Here is a 22,496-nt window from a genome sequence, read left to right as displayed (position 1 = left end):
TGTATACCAGTCCTTGTTCCATAGCTCTGCTGAAGGCTCTGTTCAGTTGTTTGGGGATTTTGTTTTTGGTTTGGGGTTTTTTGGTTTTTGTTTTTGGTTTTTTTTTTGGTTTTTTTTTTTTTTTAAATCAAGCATTCCTCACCCCTGTTTTCTCATTCTGCATCTTTTCTCACATTCTTGCCCACCAGCCGCTTGTTTGTGTGTGGCTTTTCTATTTGACTTTGTTTTTTTTAGGGGTTGTATAACACTTTATCCTTTTGTTTCCATTTGGAGGACTCTTGCATCTTTAAGTCCCGGTTTCATGGGGGGAAAAAAAAAAAGGGAAAAAAAAAAAAAAGACTAGATTTTTTCCAGTTCAGTTGTGCTCCTTAGCATACCAATTTTTATACCAAACCAGCACGATTAAAATGTTAACTCTTTCTATGAAGAAAGCATGTTATATGTGTGACAGGGCCCTTGTTGGAACATGACTAATTATACAGTAAGGTTCTAAGTCATTAAGGAATCATAAAACAAACCAGAAGTTTGTGTAAATCTCCTAAAAGTCTATATTTGTTAAATTGACCATTAAATTTTGAGGGATTGTGCCCTGCCTTCTGCAGACGACATAGATTATTTGTTACTGTAGGTGTAAAAGAAATAATATCATAATAATGTTAGATGAGCTTAGTCTTGTAAATAAGGAAAATTTTACCATTTCAGGAATGAAATAAAATCTCATAATTCCATCTTTAAATAAATTATTACGATTCAAATTAAAAGCGTGATTGAAGGAGATAACATTTGCTGCCAAAGTATCTGAACCAACTCAGAGATGATAGGTTTGCACTTTTTTGATGGTCATGTAATTATTATCAGAGGGAGTGAAAATAAATAGCTATGTCAAAACAAAAATAAACATGCTGTTTAGGAACATATGCAATATGTTCCAAAACACGCAATATATTTTCTCTGAAAATGCTGAGGACCAGAGGAAATGGTCTGAAGTTGCGGCAGGGGAGGTTTAGATTAGATATTAGGAAGAATTACTTTACTGAAAGAGTGGTCAGGCACTGGACCAGCCTGCCCAGGGAGGTGGTTGAGTCACCATCCCTAGAGGTGTTTAAGAAACGTCTAGATGTGGCACTTCAGGGCATGCTCTAGTGGCAGAGATTGTAGGTTGTTTGGTTGGACTTGATGATCTCAAAGGTCCTTTCCAACCATGAAGATTCTGTGATTCTATGTATCATAAGAAAATACAACAACTGTGCAATAGGCAAATATGGGATAATCTGCATCCTATGCTAATCTCCTTCTGATCTCTGATAGTTAGATAAAGCTTTAAATTTTGAAACATATGAACTAACTCTGCTTCCAAAATGTTTGTCATTAAGTGCAACCAACAAACATATTTCCAAGCCTTTTGGTTCTCCATGTATATTCTTGAATACTACATTCATTGTATTTTCCTAACAAATGAGTGGGCTTTTTTCTTTTTTCTTTTTTTTTTTTAAGGCTGAGGGTTTGAATTAGTACAAGAATTAATCAGATTTTGTAGCCTTAATCGAAAATGTGATATGTTGCTAATTGCTTTTCTTATCTATATTGTAGGCAGAGGCTGATGTTTCTACTTGGCGTGGGCAGTTTGCAGCTCTTCGTTCAAAGCAATTGGACTGGGCCTCCTGTTCACTTAAAGCTTCAGGAGTTTTTGCCACCTGCATTGTTACAGAAATTCTATGAGGTATACTTGGATTTTAATAAGCTGCCCTTTTATTGTCACTTCTTTTCACAAATAGCCATAACACATAGATGTGTCAGAGAAGGCATATCTGTGAGGCACAGTGCTAGAATGAATTGCCTTGATTGTCAATCCTGCTGGCTGCTATTGCAAGCATCTTCAGCTATATCAGTTTTATACGCAGTGTCCTAAAAGTATTTAGTCTGTTTCTCTACTTAAGAGATTTCCTGCTGGAGAAGTTGGTTTTGGGAGAAAATACGTTTATTATATGGGAGCGTTTACTCGAAGGGCACTTGCAGTCAATAAACTTTTTATTTATTTATTTTGGGGTGTGTTCTTAGCTGGATCAAAGAAATATATTTATAAGTGGCTTAGAAATTTTCCCTCCTTAGGATAAGGTGGAAGCTGCATATTTTGCAAATAGCTGAATATCTGGCAGATACTAAGAGAACAGAAGATTTGGATACTCAGTATCCTGTTAGGCTCATGGATGATGCCAAGTGAATTGTAGGAGCATTAGTACAAAAATGCTAACTCAGAGCTTTTGGAAGCGGAGGGAAATGTGGGAGATGAAACTGAGGAGTGTCAATTTTAAAAGATAACAGTAAATAGACAAAGTAAATAATGTAAATAACCAATCAACACCATAACTTCCTTTTAGTGACCTGCATATATTGTTTCTCATGGTAGTACCATGTTCCATCTCGTGACTCTCCTGCACCTGAGGTTCAGCACAGCTTCTTCAGCATTAGTTTTTCCCTTGGAATTAAAGCTATGGTAACATACCGATTACTGCGGCGTGTCAGGGAAGAAGGTATCACTAGACTCTGCTAATGCTGAGTTTGCAGAAATGTTAAAGTATGCTACTTCTGAGGGGAAAATGAGTTCAAGTTGCCTTTATATATATATCAAAAAAAAAAAAGAAATACAAACTCATTTCTTCCATTCTCCTTATTTGTTTATAATCTTTAAGGTTATAGTACTAAAATAGTCTTATAATCTGTGGGTTCTGTTTACTGAAGAACTCCAATATTCGATGGTAGTATATATGCACAGGCTGCAGTCTAACACAGAGGCTGCAGCCCAAGATGATAGTCACAGAACTGCTGTCATTGACAGAGTTCACAAACCTGTAAAACACGGTGTTCATAATTTCTGTTAACCATGTCCCATTTATTGTCTGTCTTAATGGAAGAATGAGATACTAATTGCCTGTTGAATAAGGGAATACATGTCTCCTGTTTAGTTTCTGTTACATTTCTGCTGTGGCTGTGAATGTAAGGCATTGAAAGATATTTGCTTACACAGAGGTGGTATTCCAGAAACTAAACTGGCAAGAGATTATAAAGGAAAACAGACTTGAGCCTACTTGATTTCTAGTAAGTACTGCATCAGACTTCAATATTGCTGTAAGGTTTAGCTATTTATGCATTCAGGCAGAAGAAGTTTACCTTTATTTATGTTACTGCTATCTATATTATCTTCTTCTGAAACGTTAGTGGGCTTCTTTCCAAGAGCACTAAACATTTATGTGCTAAAATGTAATATCCAGTTCTCTTCTGTAATAAACATCTTAATTCAAAAGCTTTTGCATGTTTTGAATTATCTTTTTGTACTTTTCTTTCCAAGGATTCTTGGTATATAAACACTCTGTAAAAATGAACATCTCGATAAACTGACGTTTTTGTGCTTCCATTAATCCAGCTTTCCTCTCTTGCATACATAGATATTCAGGAAAAGTGGGTTAAAAATATACCTCTAACTGTCTCCATAGTTGTAATCTTCCATATTCTGTCATCAAGACTGATACAATCCCTTTTTAAATAGACCTTATATTTTTCAGTTTTTCAGACTAAAATGATCTTTTCCCATGTCAAGGTTAAAAAATTATGTCTTCATGTTTCTTTTAGTCTGTTCTAAGTAATATCACTAACTTTCAGACTTGCAATGTGTCATTTATTTCAGAAATATTTTCAAAACTGTTATTCTTATTTTCAGAACACTTTATTGGATTAGTTTTAACTTTATGTTTTCAGGCTATATAACTGCTGCCATTTCTATCCTTTGAAATTTTCACCTCTGGGTCAGTGGCATAGTTTCATTTCTACTCCCAGATAACTTCTGAATGCATCGTTAATTTCTTATGAGTGCATTAAGACTGCATGAGACTATAATTAATTTCAGTGAAGAACAAATAAAATAGCCTCTTTTAGATGAGTTGCTGGTAGGGGCCTCTTGGATGTTTTCCATGAACAATATTCATGAGTATGTGTACACTATTTCCCATCCCCTAAATTGATTCCAGCCTTCTCTGTAAATTACAGTTACATTCATGTACTCTATTAGGATTTCTTTTTATGTCCTGCAGAACTGGCTTGTGCTTTTCTCTTTTTGAGTCCACACATAAAAGTAGTTCAGTAATTTCTAAACAGAAAACCAGCCTGTGTTTTAGTTATTGTGTGTCTTTCAGTTTTCTAAAATAACTTTGAGACTTTACCACACCAGTTAATAGTTTGGCTGATAGTACCTTGAGTTTTTTAATTAGTGTATTGTGCTAAAGGAAGATTTAAAGAGTACTGGATTTCAGTTAAAATGGATTAGCAGTTCTGGCTTTGAATTTACTGGGATTAAACTAAAACATTTTTAATGATCTAAGTACTTATAATAAGTGGGATATAGTAATGGGCTCCTTGTGTCTTAAAGAGCTGTCTCTGTCCCTTTGGATGTAAGGGAACAAAAGGTATGGAACTATTGAAGCTGGAGAATATTTGTTCTGCCTTGAGTTTCAGAGTTTCTGCATATTAGATCATACAATTGAGTTTAGTATTTTCAGTAGATGGTCTGGACAAAACTGTAGTAGGACTACTTAAGACCACCAATGACTGTAAGAATGTTGTGAGAACAAGCCGCTTTAATTGTTTGTTTTCTGATTTCATATTCATAAGTAGGATATGTTTGGTAACAGTGAGAAGCTCCATCTGGGAGAAGATCCCAATGTGTTAATTGATAATGCATGTAAATAACTGGTAGGAATCCTCCAAATACATATATCAAGAGCTCCTGCTGGCCTTTTTGTAACTTCCAGGTTGATATCAAATAATGAGTTTTGGAATGCATTTGAATAGTTCTTTTTCCTTATACTTGTCTTACTGCTTATTTTATGCATTATTTGATCCTTTTGCTGAAAGAGACTGAAATATTACCACGCTTCTGTTCATATCAATAGTCATGTTTGTAATTCATATGAAAAGCACCAATGTACTATGTAGTACTACTATCTCAAATCCAATATGATTCCTTAGCCTTGTTAATTCAATTTGTTGGGAAATCCCAGACCCAGATGCTTGGCTTCCACTAGCATGAATTAGCCAGAAAGAAGAGAGAGTTTTGGGCTGACTGGTGTGGTGTTTGAATACCAGTGACCAGCAAGATATAGGCTTTGAAGATTTTGCAAATTTCTCCCTGTTGTGGGGAATATAAGGATGGATGATAAACGCTAAATGTGGAGGCAGAGTCTTGTAGGCAGGGATAATCTGCTAAAGTAGCCTACAGTTTTACCATGAATATAGAAAAGAAGGGAGGTTCTTAATGCAGCTACTTGGAAAATAATCCCTTAAAACTGGAGTATAGTCACCCTCATAGGGAATATGAACAAGAGCATTCACAACTAAGTACTTCTACATGTAGCGCATTCAGGGAAGACTTGCTTACGCTAGCTCACCTTTTTTATCTTCAGTCTGCAACTCGGCTCTGTATGGGTTACCTGCTGCTGGTTTGGATTGGGAAACTGGAGAGAGCCTCTACTGTAGTCTTAACTCCTTTGCAGAAAGTTGAAGAGAGAAGCAGTTACAAACAAAACCAATATTTCTGTACCCTAAAGCCTAGAGTAAAGAATAAATTCTGTTCCGAAGGACCAAATCATTGGCTGGTAGCCTCAGTACATCCTCTGTTATTCTGGAAGATATATCGCCTTAGCTTTGCCAAATGACATATTGTTGTTCAGTAACCTTTGTATCGTTTAAAATCTGAGAAGCCCCAGTATATAAGGCTTAGTAGCCACATACAGACAGACTCCTTGTTTGATAGTTTGTTTGTTCCACTCCCTCCCATTTTTTTAATCAAGTCTTGCCAAGCCTTTAGTCTGGCTCTCTCTATCTCTCTGTATGTCTGCACTTACCTTTTTAAGATTTAGGGGAAGGATCCCAAAGACTGAGAAAGAGCTGAGGAAATGTTAGGAAGGCCAGTTCAGAGCAGTTCCTGATACAAAAGTAAAAGCATGCCAAATGCTCGCTTTGCCTCTAGTCACTATCATTAGTAAGAAAAGAACGTGAAGCTCCTAAACTAAAATTCTCATACTCTTTATTCTCAGAGCTATTGAACGTGAATGGCAGAAGCTTTTTTCTGGTTAATATCATCATTACCCAGGCGGTAACAGTTGTACTGGGAAATACTTTTGAAATACTGTCAAAACTGAAATAGTCAAGAATACTGCCCAGCTTGCGGTTGATTTAGGGCTTTAGTAGCAGTTACTTAACAGTAGCCATTAAGTTACTGTTTGGAAGTTGAATACATAACCAGCTGTGTTTCAAAGATTAAAAATTATGTATTTAGTGTGAATTGAGCTTCATTTGTCTGTATTTAGTCCAGAGGTGGTCGAACAGAACCACCTGCATGTCCAACAGAAACCGGATGATTACCTCAGGGATTTCTCAGCATATTTTTATAAAGTAATTATCTAGTATATGTTTTTGTGCTTTAGGAAGATTTTTTCGTGAATAAAATAGTTACATGTTTTGATGGTGAAGAATAGAAAGACTCAACAATCTAACCCAGGTTTACTTGGTCAAGTATGTTGTGTTAGCAAGTCTTGGGTTGTGGCCATTTTGAGATGTGAAATTCTTGAGCTATATGAGATAGGTTCGACACTTTAAATATTTCAGTGTTTAAACACAAGATCAAAATTTCTTTTTTCTCTTAGCCAATGCTTTAGGGATTTTTGTGGACTTGGTTCCTAACTTTTCAGCCCTTGAAGCTGTGAAAGCTTAAATGTCTTCCTCTTACGTGTAGCTGTTCTCTGTTCTTAAAGACTATCTTAGGGCAGTAAATTCTGTTGTTAGAATCTGCATTGATAATGTGGTCTTAAAGCAGAAGCTAGAAGAATGAATGTTGGTTTAGGCTTTCTCAGCTAAAAGAAAAGGATGTCTGCTTTCCTGTATGGGATTTGCTTCATGGAAAAGAACATGGATTTATTAAACCAGAAGATAGCCATTCTTTGGCTCTGAGACTTGTTGGCTTATTGTCAAGTCTGTGACATACCATCTCTCCCTTTTCCCTCCCTCATTACATTCCTTGTAATGTTACATTAGCTGGACTGAGCTCTCCAGTGAAAGGACTTGAAATGTGAATTTGAGATTAATTGTCTGCTACAGTGCTTGAACAAGTGTAGATTACTGTAGCATAGCAAGGCTGTTTTTGAAAATGGTTCTATAACAAAGCTTATAGGTCTTTGCTTTCCCACTGAGTATTTTAAGTGCGATCTACTTTGATTATGGAAAGAATCAAAAAGGTGCAGATGGGGGGGAAAAGTTTGCATTAAACTGATAATTATATTGTGTCCTATCATATGTGTTTGTGGATTTTAAAAAAGAATCTTTAGAAGTACTGAATGATGACTTTCCCTCTCCAAATAGAGAGGTTGGTAAGGCTGTTCCTTTCTGAATCACTAGAGGCAGGAGGGATCGGGTTTACTTCCACTTGGCAGTTTCTTTCCTTTATTCTCAAGTGGTTTGTCACACTATTGTAAACTTTGTTTTCCACAGTGAGATTGAAATGACTGCAGTGATGTCACGCAAGAATTCCACTTTGAGTAAATAAAGTCCCAAGTCATTGTCTACAAAGTAAAAGTATTTTCAATGTTAATGCAAGATAAATAACGTAACAAACCTAAGCAAATAAAAAAAACCCTTGAAGTTTCCTCCTTTATTCAAAAGTGAACTAGGGGAATAATGTGTCTTAACAGCTTTTGTCTTCAATGTAACCTGTTGGTAAAGGTATTGAAAAGAGTTTCAAATAACTTAGGAATTAAATTATTCGTTTAGTTTGAAAAGCTGAAAAGTGATTCAAATAACTTCTATCCTGGTTGTGTAAACTGAATAAGAATCTTTCTCAGGCAAATGACTTCAATGCAAACTGTCATTTAGCCTTCTCCTCTTTCACTTCCATTCCCTTTTCTCACCCCTTTCATACCAACTGAAAACAAAAGCCCTACTTTTTTTAGTTTGCAAAGGAAACCTGCCATATGAGAACCAGGAATAAACTGATGATCTGGCACCTCCCTGAGCCTAAAGATAAACTGCTTGAATGCTTTCATTGCATTAAAAGGGAGAGAAGAATAGGGGACTGTCAGATGACAGTCACCACTGAGAGCTAGATTCCCTGGATAGCTACCTCAAGCCCGTTAAGGAAAAGAATTACGGTAGGGAACATCATACAGGACAGCATCTAAAGCAGGGAGAGGTTTTTATTTATTGGACAAAGGGAAGAATGGCTCTAATATTGCTGCCCTGATGCCACTCCAACAGGAAGCTCCCTCTGGGGAAAGAAGAAAACGCATATTGACATCACCGGAGGAATATCTAGTGTATTTGAGTGCTCTAGGATTAATTTAATTAACAAATTATTTTATTTCTGTGATTACAAATTGAAAGCCATGGATTTACCAGAAACTTTTCCCTTTAGATCATGGGAAGGATTCTATTACTGGAATGTGTTTGGGGATAGTGTTGATAGGACACATGCATTTCAGGTGGGAGGAAATCAGTCTTTCAGATTACCTCGATATGGTGTATCAGGGCAGCAAGAAAAAAGACAGAATTCACCATGACTTGGTAAAATGTTGGGACTCCAGGAGACGTTGATTTTATTTTTTTTAATGTTTTGTGCAGATTTTTTTCTGTAAATACATGAATAGTAATTTTTCCTAATTCTATATTACATGATTTGTTTATAAATTTACTTAAGTTTCCTGAAAGTTGTCTTTTTTTTTTGTTATTTCAGCCAAAAATGCTGCATGCAGCTATACTGAAGGTGCTGGTTCTAGATGGTGAATCAGTTTATACCTTGACTTCTCATCCTATTTTGCTGCTTATAGCCAGGATAATCCTTGTGAATTCAAGACACAAACTTGCATCTCTTCAGGTAAGAAACATGTGACTAATGATTATGACTGCCAGCTACTCATTAGTTGGTGCTCTTAGTCTTTTCTTCGTATCTCATTGAACCAGTGTAGCTTCCATTTCTTTTTCCGTAGCTCTGAGGTTTTCCCTCTTAAGAAGCACTTCAGACAAAGTGATCACAATTAAACACAAGTATCTTTTTCTTAAAGATAAGCTATTTTCTCACTGTCTTCCCCAAAAGAGAAGATGTCTTTGTTACATGTAAAAATTAGAAAATTTAATAGGAAGCAAGTTTTTTAAAAGACACATACTTCATGACATTATTTGACATACAGGGGCAAGGGAGAATGCCCTCTAATGCAGCATACATATACTGTGTCCTTTTTAGGAAGCTTTGAGATACTGCTAACCATTACTGTATGAATCCTAAGCCATACGTTCTAGATGCCAAAGAAGTCCTCTCTTTTGTTTGTCATTGTCCTCTATCTCTTCTGCAAGCATCCATGTGGAGGCTACCTTAATACTCTGTTGTGCTTGTACATTAAAAACAAGAATATATGAGGAACCTCTTCTTGAGTGGGTTTTTGTCTCTACCTGCTTTGCAGTTTAGCAGCAGTCTGGTTGGTAGCAGGACTCTCTAGAGCTGGGGGACTTCTAACAGCAGCAACTTCTCTTTATTGCATTCCAGTTGAACAGAATTTGGCTGGAGATCAAAATGCCACATGGTCCCTCTTTATGCTTGGCTGACAACATCTATTCCCAGCTGGGTCTTTGTATGAATGATGAATTAAACTTTGTGGGAGATGTTGGCTGTACTGCATTTCTGGAAGCCAAGCTCTTCCGTCGTTTTCCCTGTTATTCACAGATGAGTGCTGTTGAATTTCAGCAGTTGGGTCAGTCGGGGAGGCAGAAAATGTATATACCTGGTATAGAGAATTCCCTTGCTGCCTCCCCTCAGATTGACATAATGGGGTGCTGCCTTCTACACGGTGGAGGTTCAGTTACTTGTGGCTACATCAAGTTTGGATAGCAGTTCAAAAAAAACCTACTTTCATCAACAGGTCAATGTAGCAATTAAAGCTTGGCATTCTTTCTTGTTTCAGTTTGATTCAAAAGAAGTCTCTTAGTACTTTTGCTCCTTAGCAAATTATTAGTGCAAATAAATTTAAAACAGGGTAAAATACTCCAAAATATAATACCTAAAGTATTAATAAAGCCCTGTTTTATTTAAAAATGCTGTTGTCCATGGAAGATTAAATGCTTAAAAATAATCCAGAAAGTCCTAACTTGGCTCCCAAAACACTAACATTGCGGACAGAACATTGTACAGAGCTCAGCTGGCATACCTAAAACTTTATGTTCTCTCTGATTCTAACATTTCTGAATGGCAAGCATCAGGCCTCAGGAAATTGTATGATTAAGCTGGGAAAATTAAGACTTCACTATATAAAGCTAAACTGAAGTAATTTGAAACTTCTTATTTAAATTGCCTTTAAGTTTCTAAATAAATGACAAAATGTTGGGATTTGACCTTTTTCACAAAGTCTGTTGTTTCTGTGCTTTTACTCTGTTCAGCTTGATATCAAAAGTCGTCTTCCTTTGCTTTCTGAAACAGATGCTGTTATTCTTTTTGATGGTTCCTTTCTAGGGACATTACAGTCAACTACATGTGATTGGTTTAGATGTTTGTGCTTGAATACTGTTCAGCCCTTAGGTCGATCTGATGTAAGCATACCTGTATAAAAAGTTCAGAAGATGGGTGCCTCTCAAAAGCAATCAAACATCTGTTTCATAGAAAATGATTGGCATGCTAACAGTAGCAGAATAACTAGTAATCATCAGAGCCTGTTAGAGGTATGCCCTATGTTCACAGATGATAATCTTAAGTATAATTTTGAGAATAGAATATTATATTATCAGTTAGCTTTTTCATGCATTTCCATGCATTCCTCAGATATGCTGGGGAACTTGGGTTTTGTGTACACAGCTTCCTAAAATCAGGTATTTCCTGAGCTGTGATTCAGCTCTACTATAGAACAATTACTTAGGTATTTGCCCTTCTGAAATTCCACATACAAACATTAATACTTGAATTGTGATTGTAACGTGTTCTCATGAGCAGTTCTGGTCCTCTTCCACCTCTCTCAATCTCCTTTCTACCCACACCTGAAGAAATAAAAAAAGGTTAAACAGAACAGAAAAAATGCATAGAAGGGCAACACTGGATGACCAGAAATAGTGAATGGCTTCCATACAAAAAGTAACTAAAAAGTCTAGGACTCCTGAGGCTGAAAAGATTACTGAAGGGCAAGATCATGGCTGTGTATTAAAATCATAAATATGACACAAAGAAAGATAAGTAGGAAACAGCACTTTGTTTTGGTCTTTTTCTGTTACAAGAATTAAGAGGTATGAAATCAAAGGAGCAAGTGGCTGTTCCAGAATAAGCACACACAAGTATTCCTTCTATCTTCTCTTCACAGAGTTTCTTAGAGAGACTGTGGTCCTAAAGATTTGCAGGGTTCAAGGAGCAGCTAGATAAATTCACAAAGGAAAATCCCATCAAACTCTTAGAACACTGTAGAGCTGCTTGAATATGTTCATCTTTATGCTAGGTTAGTGCTCACTTTTTATACGAAACGGCTGTTTTGAATGGGTTTATATCTCTTAGAATTTAGAATCAAATAGGTTGCAAAACCTGTATTTTAAAGCCATTTTTCTTTTTTCTTTTTTTAAAAAATGATCTATGCTTGTTATTAATTTGAAGTGTCCGTATTTTCTTTCAGACATTATCCTGGTGGACTCTGAGATGCGTGAATATTCATCAGCAGTTGTTAGAGGAGAGATCACCTGAGCTATTTACTCTTGCCCAGACCTGTATAAAACAAGGTATGTTTCTAATTACTTGGTTTATTGGCCTACAATATCAGTTGTAAGATATCATGGGGGGTGGGAATTTGTAGGCACAACTCTCACAACACAATGTTTAGCAGATGCTTGTGTAACTACACAGAGTAGAGAGGGAATGGAATTCACTGAAATTGACATAGACTTGTATGGCACATGCTGTTTTCTGACATCTGAGATGAAAATGAGAATATGTGATCGTAGACAAGGTTTTTCTTCCCCCGTGCTTAGAACTGTTAACTTATCTGTTAACTTTGACTGAGTCGTTTTTTCATGTTAACTTTGGAGATTGCACAGCACATGAAAGCACTTTTGGGTTCTGTTAAGTAGATAAAATCTCTAGCACATCTATGTGGCTGTTACATTTTCTCCTTGGAAATACCTAAAAACTTGGAACAAAACTGAAAGAGAAGTAATCATAAAATTAATTAGATGATACTGGGTGGAGATACAGTAGTTTCTGCAGCCTTGATCTATGTAGACGATGGTGCTGCATATGCACGGATACTAAGTACTAAGATGTCTGTTTTCAGTGACCTGTTTTGCTCCTGGATATGGTTTTCAGAGAAGATGATGTAAAGTGCACTTGAATCTTTAGTGAGTTTTTCCAGGCAATTTTTGCTGCATGCTGCGTCTAACAGTTTATTTGCTTTCTAATTAAAGCCATCTGGTATTTCAAACAAGTACCTTCGTATTCCATAAAATAAATACTTAATAAACCTTTTAAATAGTCTTTGATTAAAGCTTGACAAACCTGCTTGCTTGTTCTGTATCGACTTGACCAGAAACTTTGTCTTAATTGCTAGAGAAAAACACCTTCAAATTCAGGAGAAATTATCTTTTCTATTTAAAATACATGATTTTCAAGTATAAGGTCAACACCGTTACCTGAATAGAAGACAGCTGCAGTGATTCCGTTCTGTTCTGAAGCAGCTGTTGTGCAAAACCAACAGGGATGGGCACAGTTTCCCATCCATTTGGCCCTGTGACAACCATGGTATGGGATGCTGGAAGGATGTCTTAAGTTTGGGACATCAGTGCTTCTGTGCAGCTTCATCAGTACTTGTAATGATGTGAAGCTTTGCACAGAGGTCCTTGAACTCTCAAATGTTTAAATTTATCAAGTTTGGGGATTAGCACTGTAAGTAAATGATATTTAGATAGAGTGGTAAGGCCAATTCTCAGTGTGTCACTTCAGTTTGTTACAGCAGTATATATGGTTTTAGCACAAGTAATTTTACATTCAGATCATTGAAATTTGTCTGCTATGGAAAATCAAGAAGTGACGTATGATTATAGACTAAAACCCGATTGTTTTTTTATTGGAAATTGAATCAAAATCATTCAATTGGAAACGTGCATTTTTGTGCAGTTCCCACACATGTACATGCACATTCAGTATCTTGTGGGCTTTGTTGCACTGACAACAGCCCTTCAGGATTTAGTGGCTCCAACTATGCTAAAGAGTCAATGCAAATCTTTGTTTTCATTTGTCTAAAACCCTCTGTGCATTTTTGAGTGCTTTTAATAATAACTTACAGAAAACCCCATTTTATTTTTTCCTCATGTCCTTTGGAAAACCATCAGAGTGGCATTGTATATTTAGAGTGTGAAAAGCAGGTAAAGATGGCAGATGCCCAAAATAATTTACTGAATTTTTTTTGCACTATTTTTATGAAAAACAGTGCTTTCATTAGAAAGGCTGATGTTTTATGGTACTGTGAGCATTATTCTCTTTTTTAAGACAAGAATGTGTTTAATGATAAATATGGAGAAAAGGATTAAAACCTCAGATTGTTTCTTAATGAAGGGTATACATTACTTAAACGTGAGGTTAACATTCAGCTTATTTTCTCAATTTTGATGTAATGTGTTTGAAATAGGCTTTGTGTTAAAAGCAGGGTTTACATCGCACAGACTTTGTTTTTAAATAGTTGTATTCTCTTGAGGGTGGTTTTTTTTTTTTAAGGATTAAGTTGTAACCTGTTGCATTCTCTATCCATTTTAGTTGAAAAGCATTGGAGTAATATTTTTAAATTACCATTTTCCTTTCATTAAACAAAATATCTAAATTCAGACTTTGAAAAAAGTTAAGTTACTAGGCAGGATTTATCCATGCAAATTCTTATTTGCTGAATTAAAAAAGCTGTGTAAAAATGTGTTCAGACTTAACACCTTTCTATATTAACAGAAAGATTTTGAGGGTTAACAAGTACTCAAAAAAAAAAAAAAAAGTCTGAGTTTCAAACAATAAAATCTGTTCCAGCTAGAGTTGACTGCCAGTCTCTAAATTCAAAAGTCAGAGAAAAACGTTTAAAAAAATCCTTGATACTATTAGTTTTTCATATAGTAAGACATTTTACTAATCTTAATAAACCATGTTTGAAAAATTATGCATCCATTAAGTAACACAGCATCTATGTTAATCTTGTGTATACCAGTATTTTTAGGTACTGTGATGCTGTGAGCTTTTAAAGAACTCTATGTAAATATTTTCTGGCAAAATAAAGAAATAAAGACCAAAGCAAAAAACTACTTCCATTTAAGACTAATTCACATTAATTGTTTTCAACTTAGTGATCTGTATTTTACTATGCAAGAATATTCTTTTGTCATTTACTATTTTTTGATAGAATTCAACTATATAAGAAATACAAATGCTTCTGTGCTGGGTGGAAAAATATCGAGTCTTCTTTCTTAAAGATTTCAGATTTATTTGCAAAGGTATTTTCTCCTGTTCAGATAGAGAACGTGATTTTTATCACTCAGCAAATCAGTAATTATTAAAAACAAACAAACCAACAAACAAAAAAAACCAAAAAAAACCCCAACCCCCCCCAAACAAAACTCAACCAACCAAAAAGCCCCTAAAGAGTCCTAAGTCCCCATTCAATGCTCAATCTGCTGGTGAAACTTTCTCCTTTGAAGCCTGCAACTTAAGGGGGGGAAGCCGCATTACCTCAATATTCAGTGTTCCCAGTTCCTATGTTCTTTAGCAGGTCTAAGACAATTAGAGTTGTTTATTTTCTGGAAAATAATATATCCCAGTTCAGCTTTGCTGTAAAATATAAGTGAAGATTAAACTTTTGTTTGTTCTAATAGTAATCCTTAGATATAAAACTTGAAAAATGCTTTAGATAGTGCATATCTTTTATAGGCTGACTGTAGATTTTTAAGTGTGTGTGTGGAGGTGTAAAGAACAACAGGTTTGTTCTAAGCATAACAGACTTTCTCTCCGGGTATTTTAAATGTATTTGTAAAATATCATTCTCCTGGACTGCATCCTGATAGCTGTCCTTTTTCTTAATTTGCAGTGACAGAAGCAGAAACGTTGTTCACAGGTGGTGAAAGCTGGCACTTAGCAGTTCAGTTCCATCTTGAGTGTGCCTACACATTTTTGTATTACTACGAGTATAAAAAAGCTAAACAATGTTTCAGTACAGCTAAAGACATAACGAAACTGCAGATTAATCTTACAGGTAAGTTTTGCTTGTACAGTTTATGAGGATGGTTGGTTGGATTAAACTAACCTGTGGCTTGTTGGGGTTTTTTTACATATCCAATTAAGAAAGAACTATATTTTGAAAAATCTTGATTTTAGCAGGTAGAACTTACTTGTCTTCTAAGAATGAGGATTGCTTGGAAAAGGGAAGAGAAATATGCCATCTAGTTACAATATCATCCCTAATGTGGGTGTCTGAGCAGCTGTGGTATTACGATCCTTCCTTCTCATTTTTCGTATCAAATTCTAGGTCTAGTTGTCTGTTATGGGATTCCTGAAACTAACTGGTGAATAATTTTTTGTTTGTTTGGAGACACTATTCGAGAAGTCTGCATGATGATTTGATGCAGTCTTTCACGTTTTATGCCACTAGCCTAGACCTACTCCATGTAGATAGCATTTAAATTGTTGTAGGACTGTTGTATCACAGGAAATAAGTAGAAAAGTCAAATTTCTCATGAACGGAGATATCAAGGATTCAATCACTATGGAGACTTTATAATTATCCTTTCAGAACTTATTATTTGGAGTCAGGCAGATTACACTGCTGCACTCGCAACTTCATTTAAAGTTACATGTATAGATATGGGACTGTTTGGTCTATCTCGTCCTGCTAGGTAATCAGAATGCCATAAAATGCACACCTGTTCTGTGTGAGAACTTCGGGTTGTGTCTGAGTAGAATGCAAAAATGTTTATGTATTTTTTTTTCTATAGACTTATTACTGGAAAGCAATAAGGAACTGAAACTTGCAGACTCCTTGCCTATTACACCACTGTATATCACAAGGCTAGCTGTTTCTTTGTATTTACATTGCAGCTGCTTATATACTGAGTCAGTTTAATAATTGTCCTGGTTTGAGCGACACAGGGTTGTTCTCTTTCAGTAATTTTACTTTGCAGTAAAGTCTCTTCTAATGCTTGGGAAATCTGTTCTTTTAGAAGACTCTAGTGTCTGAATTGTGAAAATATTTACTTTCTAGCTAGCCATGGTATGCAGGTTTCAAGGTCTCAGTGTTTTTGAGCTAACCAGGTGCAGGGATGAGGAGGAATGAAACCCAGGCACTTGACCCAAGCTGGCCAATGGGATTATTTCATACCGTGAAATAATTCATTCAATATAAATTAGAAAGCTTGCTGAGGAGTTCTTATCTTCTATTATGGCTGTGATCCTGAGAACTTCTGCCCCAGTGCCAGACCCCTGAGCCCTTCCCTTCCTTCTGAAGCCGTAGCGCTGGCAGTGTCCGATACTTGCTGTCCACTGCTGGGAGTGCACAGCTTCCTACTGGTAGAATTGGCTGAGTATAATCCTTATGTATTTTATATTGGTATCGGGATCAATATTGGTTCTTTAGTGTTATTAATGTTAATTATTTAGTCTTATTCTATTAAATCTGTTTATATTTCAACCCTCGGCTTTCCTTGTTTTTCCGATTCCCCTTTCTGGGTGGGGAGGGGTCTTTGGGTGAGAGAATGATTCTCTAAATGACAATAAATTGTTGTGGGTTTGTCAAACCATAACAATATTTTAATTTAAAAAAAATACCAAAACCCAAAAAACAAACAAACAAAAAACCCCAAAAAACCACACACCAAAAAAACCCAAAACCACAAAAGCAAATAACTTTTGTGGAAGTCCATGCTCATTCCTTCAAAGGCTTTAAAGATTTACTTTGAAAAATCTGTAGTGAAAATCTTGTGGCATAATGTTTTTGCATAACTATGAATTGATTATGTTCAGTGGTATCTGCTTAAAACATGGGAGTAATTTCTATGTATTTATTTGAAGGAATTACATCCACTTCAGTTGATCCTAGCCTCTTTTCCTATACGCAACATATACTGTATGTGTGCTGTGTTCCATGTGTGGCATGTACTGCAAACTTGATATTACAGGGTAGTTTTGTTTAAAATCAACTTCATTTTTTTTCTTGTATTTTACTAAAAACATCAGTGCCTGTGGTGATACTCAAGCTATAAAAATTTAATTAACTAAGAACAAATAAAATCAAAGTGGCAAGTGGCTATTCACTGATATTCCTCAAGTTGCAGCTACATGTTGGATTTTTTTTCCCTTTAAAGGACTTCTTCATATTTTGGATGAATGATTTGCTTAAATCTAACATAGGAAAAACCCCTGTTTGTAGGGGGGAAAAAAAAGTTTGGATGCAGTGGAATTATTTGTATTTTTGATTACTTTACCAAGAGGTTATGCTAGTTCTAGAGAGAGACTGTGGTGATACAGTCTCTTGGAAAAATGTTGTGAAACTCCTAAAAGTTCTGTGGATTATTTCCATAAATCTATTAGAAATATTATGAAGGATGTCTAACCTGGAGGCAAATGAACTGAACTGAACATGTGGGAGTTGTTGCCATTCTAGATAAATTCATTTGACATGCATGTTTGGGCTAAATGAAAGGAATGTTACATCATCAAAAAAGACTTTGCTTTAATGTAAAAATTCAACCTCTAGCAAAGACGTTTTTAGGGCTTTTGGAAGGAATTTCCTTTTTAGGAAAGGATTTTGAGAGGCTTTTCTCTTTAATGTTTGTAATCCTTACTAGTTGAACATTCTATTATGTCATGGAAATGTATGCTGTTCTTAAAGAGAGAATTTAGAACCAATACTTTCCAAAGTTATTTTAGAAATGTGTGAATAAATCATATTTGTTTTGGCTTGTGTACTTTTTTTAAGTCCCATTAATCCAGGTCTGTGCTATATTCCTCATTTATTAAAAAGCATCCTTATGTCCCTCACAATGAGTCACAACCATCAATAACTCTACAAAACAATTTCCAGTAAAGGAGAAGACTGTGGTTCTTTGTGCATATAAATATACTAAAATGAAGGGTGGTAATCCAAAATAAATCTAACATCAGCGGATCTGGAGGATTAATAATGCTGAACTCTGAGATCTGCATATTGTCTGCTTATTGTTTTCATGCCCAGTAATCCATCCCTGGAAACTTTTAATATGGCACAGAAAGTAACCTGTCTGTGTGGACTCCCTCTCTTTTGTGAGGATATATGGTGGTATAAAGCAAGTGAATTTTTCCCCCAGCTTAAACACATGTGAAATATATTTTCCAAATAAAAATGATAATGTTTTGTCCCTGTAATAGCAAGGAATTCTTTGTTTAAAAAAAGTGGGGTGGGGGGGTGGGTGTGCATCTCAGAGCCTAAACAAATCAGAGTTTCTGGGTGGTAACAAGTAAATTTATTGGTAACTAGCATAACTTTGCAAGCGTTTTACTCAGCCGTTTAAGCAGTAAGACATAATAGGAAGTGAATTGCAGCACAATGATTTTCAAGCATTAATAAATTTGAAAATTGAGTGCTACCACATAAAATTAGTATGAATCATTACCCAGTATTTCTCTCTGTGTGTTTCTCTTCTCTGCAGTGGGCCTTGTGATTTTAAGGTGATGTTTTTAAACGTTTTTCATTTCTTCATAAACTCTTAACACAGGGCTTTCCCATTAAAAGGGGTAAGTGGCAGAAAAGGAGAAATCAGTTTAATTTCTGGCTTCCCTACTGCTCTCTTTCCACTTCCAGGAATAAAAGGGGGTGACTGCTATTTCAGTGCCTGTGCCAGGTGATTCTTAGTGACAGTGGCTTCATCCTCAGGCCTTTGTCACATGAGCAGCCAGTCATCTTTACCTCAAAGATTTTATGTCCTGCAAAATTTTCAAAATGATAATGTAATTGAGAACTTTATTTGATCTTATTTGGTACTGCAAAAGCAACAGTGGATCAACATTCAGTCCTCCGTTTCTGTTATTTGACTTTCACAGTTCATGTTATCTGAGCATTGTATCACAGTAACAATAAGCAAGCAAACCTACAGATTTTATGGAGTAATTTTTAGCTCCATTTTGGTCCTGGTTAGGATTCTGTTATTTTAAGTTACTGTCCTGAAATTGTTCTGTGATTTCTCTGATTGCAGCTTGCAAACAGATTGCTAACAGAGGAAGAACAGACATGGTTTTCTTGATAATTGCCACCCTAAATTGTAGGAAGAGTTGTCTGAGGGTCCAATAAAGAACTGAAGAAACAATACCGAGAGGAATTTCACATTGTGCATTCTGAATATTGATTAATGAAGTACAGAGCCTTCATTGGTTTGCTGTTTCACTCTCTCTCCCATGCTACTTTTACAGTATCTTATATGCTGTATTATGGTAACGTCATGTCTGTGATCCTTCTTCATAGGCCTAAGTCTTCAAATGAATATTTGAAATATTTATAGTGATGGCCTTCTGAGATATTACAGGATTTGCCTAAATGTCTTCATGTTGTCATTAACTTTTAGCAGGCAAATCGAACAATTGTTTGTGGTTTATTGCTAGGGAATAAGTAGTAGGGAGTTGATGAAACTTGATGCCTATGATTTTTCAAGAGACATTATGGTGGGTTATGGGGAATTTATCGAAAAGTGGCTTTGCAAGACCTATCATCTAGCTGTGTTTGTATATTTGTAATATGTTTTTCTTTGCATGTCATAGCTAGCAGCGAGAGCACATGTAGTTCACTGCAAAGTGATCAGAGTTAATCCACTGCTAAATTTCATAGGTTAATTCTTGATGTATTTATCTCTTGCTTTTTTTGTGATCAACTTTCTAGTATATGATGGGATTACTGGTTTTTAGTGTTCATTAATATAAACTTATATTAATTTTCTGTAGGTGCTTTGGGGAAGAGAACACGATTTCAGGAAAAATATGTTGCACAGCTTATTTTGGATGTCCAAAGAACAGATGAATTCCTCCTTCCTCACAGTGAACTAAGTCCGGCTCCAACACCTCTAGAAAACTTAACCATGGTATGTATTTGAGAAGAATTGCGTTAAATTCTTAAAATGAAAATCTTCTGGAGCTTTTTTTGGGTGTCTGCAAGGGAAAAGTGTGTAGTGCCAAGGAGAAACTTACTTATGATTTCTGAAAGCTTTTGGAAAAGAGGTAGGACAGTCCTTTGCCTAATATTAAAGGACATGGGGTAAAACAAAATATGACTGTCTACGAGACAGATGTGGCTACTCAACTAAAAGCATGTTTGCAAGTATGATCTTCTACACTTTATGTATTAATTTCTAGTGACTAAGAATGATAAGAGTTAGGAAAACAGGTGAGAGACAGATTTTCAAAGTAGCCTGCAAGGCATCGCAGAAATGTGCAGATTTCCATGACCTGTTTAGTAACAGTGTGAAGACAAGAAATTAGTCTAGGTAGTCCTACTTGCATGAATTATGTGACTTGGCCCTACTGATCTTAAGGGTGTGCGTGATGACTTCAATAATAAATTGCGTAACAACCACTGAATTGGTTTGGGATGGCATTTTTCCTTCGTGAGGAGAAGTTCTGGTCAGGTTTTAAAGTTATTTGAACTTCCTAAGATATCAGAGATAAATTGAGGCTTTATGGTCCAAGATTTATTCTTCAGGTTTATAACAAAAGGTTATGCCTTGATAGACTTCCTGGTCAAGTGGGGATCTAAAGCAAAAAAATTGACAATACTTCTCTATTTCTAAATTGAATGCACGAATATCTTAGGAAACTATCCTAGCTTTTTTTTTTTTGTCCATTAGTATGTCTTTAGTGTTGTATTTGATTCAATGAAAAGAGATTGACTGTACATATGTCACAACTTGTGCTTATGATAGAACTGTGTATAGCAACCCATTTAAGGATGGTGAGAGCTTGGGGGAGGCCACTTGGTGAGCGTCAGACTTAGTTATAGACTTCAAGTGCAGCTTGCTTAGAACTAAATGATAGGATGCATCGTTCTCAGAGAGTCCCTAACTGGGGTATTGTATGACTGTTTTTTCCAGTTATTCACAGCTTTCTGAAGAATTTGCCTTTGTAGTCTATATCTGATAAGGACTTTAGTTTGGAATAAAACAATGACATCTTTTCAATAAAAATGGCAACACTGTTTTAGGTTGTAGGTATAACGTGGAATAAAATATATTATCGTTGCTAATAAAATACTATATTCATATGTCCTTTTAGTGAACGGACCCAAAGCTGCTGAAGTAAGTTTAGCGGAGAGTTTGAGAAAGAAAATTGGGATATTCGAAACCTTTAAAAATTAGTCATGCTTATGTTATCTACACTTCCCTATTAAATTTTCACTGACTATATTTTGAAAATAATGCTAGACAAAGTGAGCATATGTGCTCTTTCTGAAAAGTAAAAATGTGACGCTAGAAAGGACTTGAGAGGTTTTGGCTGCAGGGAGAGAGTTGAATTTTGTGCAAGTCTGAGCGACTGTATCATGTAATTCTGTCCTAAGTTACTCAGTCTGCCTATTAAGGAAAGTTAGGCTCTCTGTTCCCACAGTTTACTTCTGGGAAAACAAATAAAAATTAAGAACCTTTTATTTCTGCATTTTGTGTGTGTCAGAAATTCTAGAAAATAATAGTAGAACCATGTGCTCCTTTGAAGAAAAGCTGAGGTATTTCAAGTTTAGACATTTTATTAACATCGTGTGAGTGTCCTGTCACAGGTATTAGACCAGGCTTGAGTAAGTAGACTTTGCATTTCATGTGTGTGTTGAATTACCAATTAAAGGGTTTGGATTTTTTCACCTTTTTCTATCATGCGTTTATTGATAATGTAGTATCAAAAGATAATTTATGATTTAATTTATTATTATACTTATTCCTGTAAATTGTCAGTGTTAGCTTTAGCAATGAGTCCTAGTGTTTCATTTGCCAGGTCTGGTCTCAAATTTGTCAGCCTTGAGTGTATCTTGAAGTTCTTTTAGCTAAAATTGGAATTAATGCTGTTCTCCATCTGCCAAAAACTCCCAACAACATCATTGCATCTCTGTCTAAGTTTAGGGCAGATGCTTGATGTATCTTGTATACTTCTAAAAGACTATTCATGGCAAATGTAGAGAAGCTAAGTCTTGAGAGGTGCTGAGAACGTCCACAGAATTAACATATGCATATGGAAAGCTAAAAGGCCTGTGATCATGCTGCAAAATTATTATAGGGAAATTTTCTTCCCCTTTCCAGTGTTCTTATTTTACATCTGCCATTTGCAGATAAAGGAAAATACTCTATATGTCTAAAGATAGGAATTGTCCTGGATGAGTGGAAAATTTCCTAATAGAATTATAAACTCTGCCAATATGGATAAAGGACAAGCTGAGACTGGTCACACCTGATTTTAATCTCCCGTTTTAGAGTGC

The 22,496-nt window shown here is 35.8% G+C and overlaps 1 protein-coding gene across 1 annotated transcript in view; it reads left to right on the top strand.

Moving 5' to 3' along the window:
• The window catches only part of TTC27 (tetratricopeptide repeat domain 27), a 132,018-nt gene that overhangs the window by 6,490 nt on the left and 103,032 nt on the right, over positions 1–22,496 (top strand). Inside the window, exons 3-7 of the mRNA XM_054196568.1 lie at positions 1,591–1,720; positions 8,774–8,914; positions 11,679–11,781; positions 15,114–15,278; positions 19,988–20,124. Of these exons, the coding sequence (XP_054052543.1) occupies positions 1,591–1,720; positions 8,774–8,914; positions 11,679–11,781; positions 15,114–15,278; positions 19,988–20,124 (676 nt within the window). The remainder of the gene's footprint in view (positions 1–1,590; positions 1,721–8,773; positions 8,915–11,678; positions 11,782–15,113; positions 15,279–19,987; positions 20,125–22,496) is intronic.

This window comes from Rissa tridactyla, chromosome 3 (assembly GCF_028500815.1).
Source record: "Rissa tridactyla isolate bRisTri1 chromosome 3, bRisTri1.patW.cur.20221130, whole genome shotgun sequence".
In the NCBI taxonomy this organism is placed as follows: Eukaryota; Metazoa; Chordata; class Aves; order Charadriiformes; family Laridae; genus Rissa; species Rissa tridactyla.
This window is presented reverse-complemented; position numbering and strand designations above follow the sequence as displayed.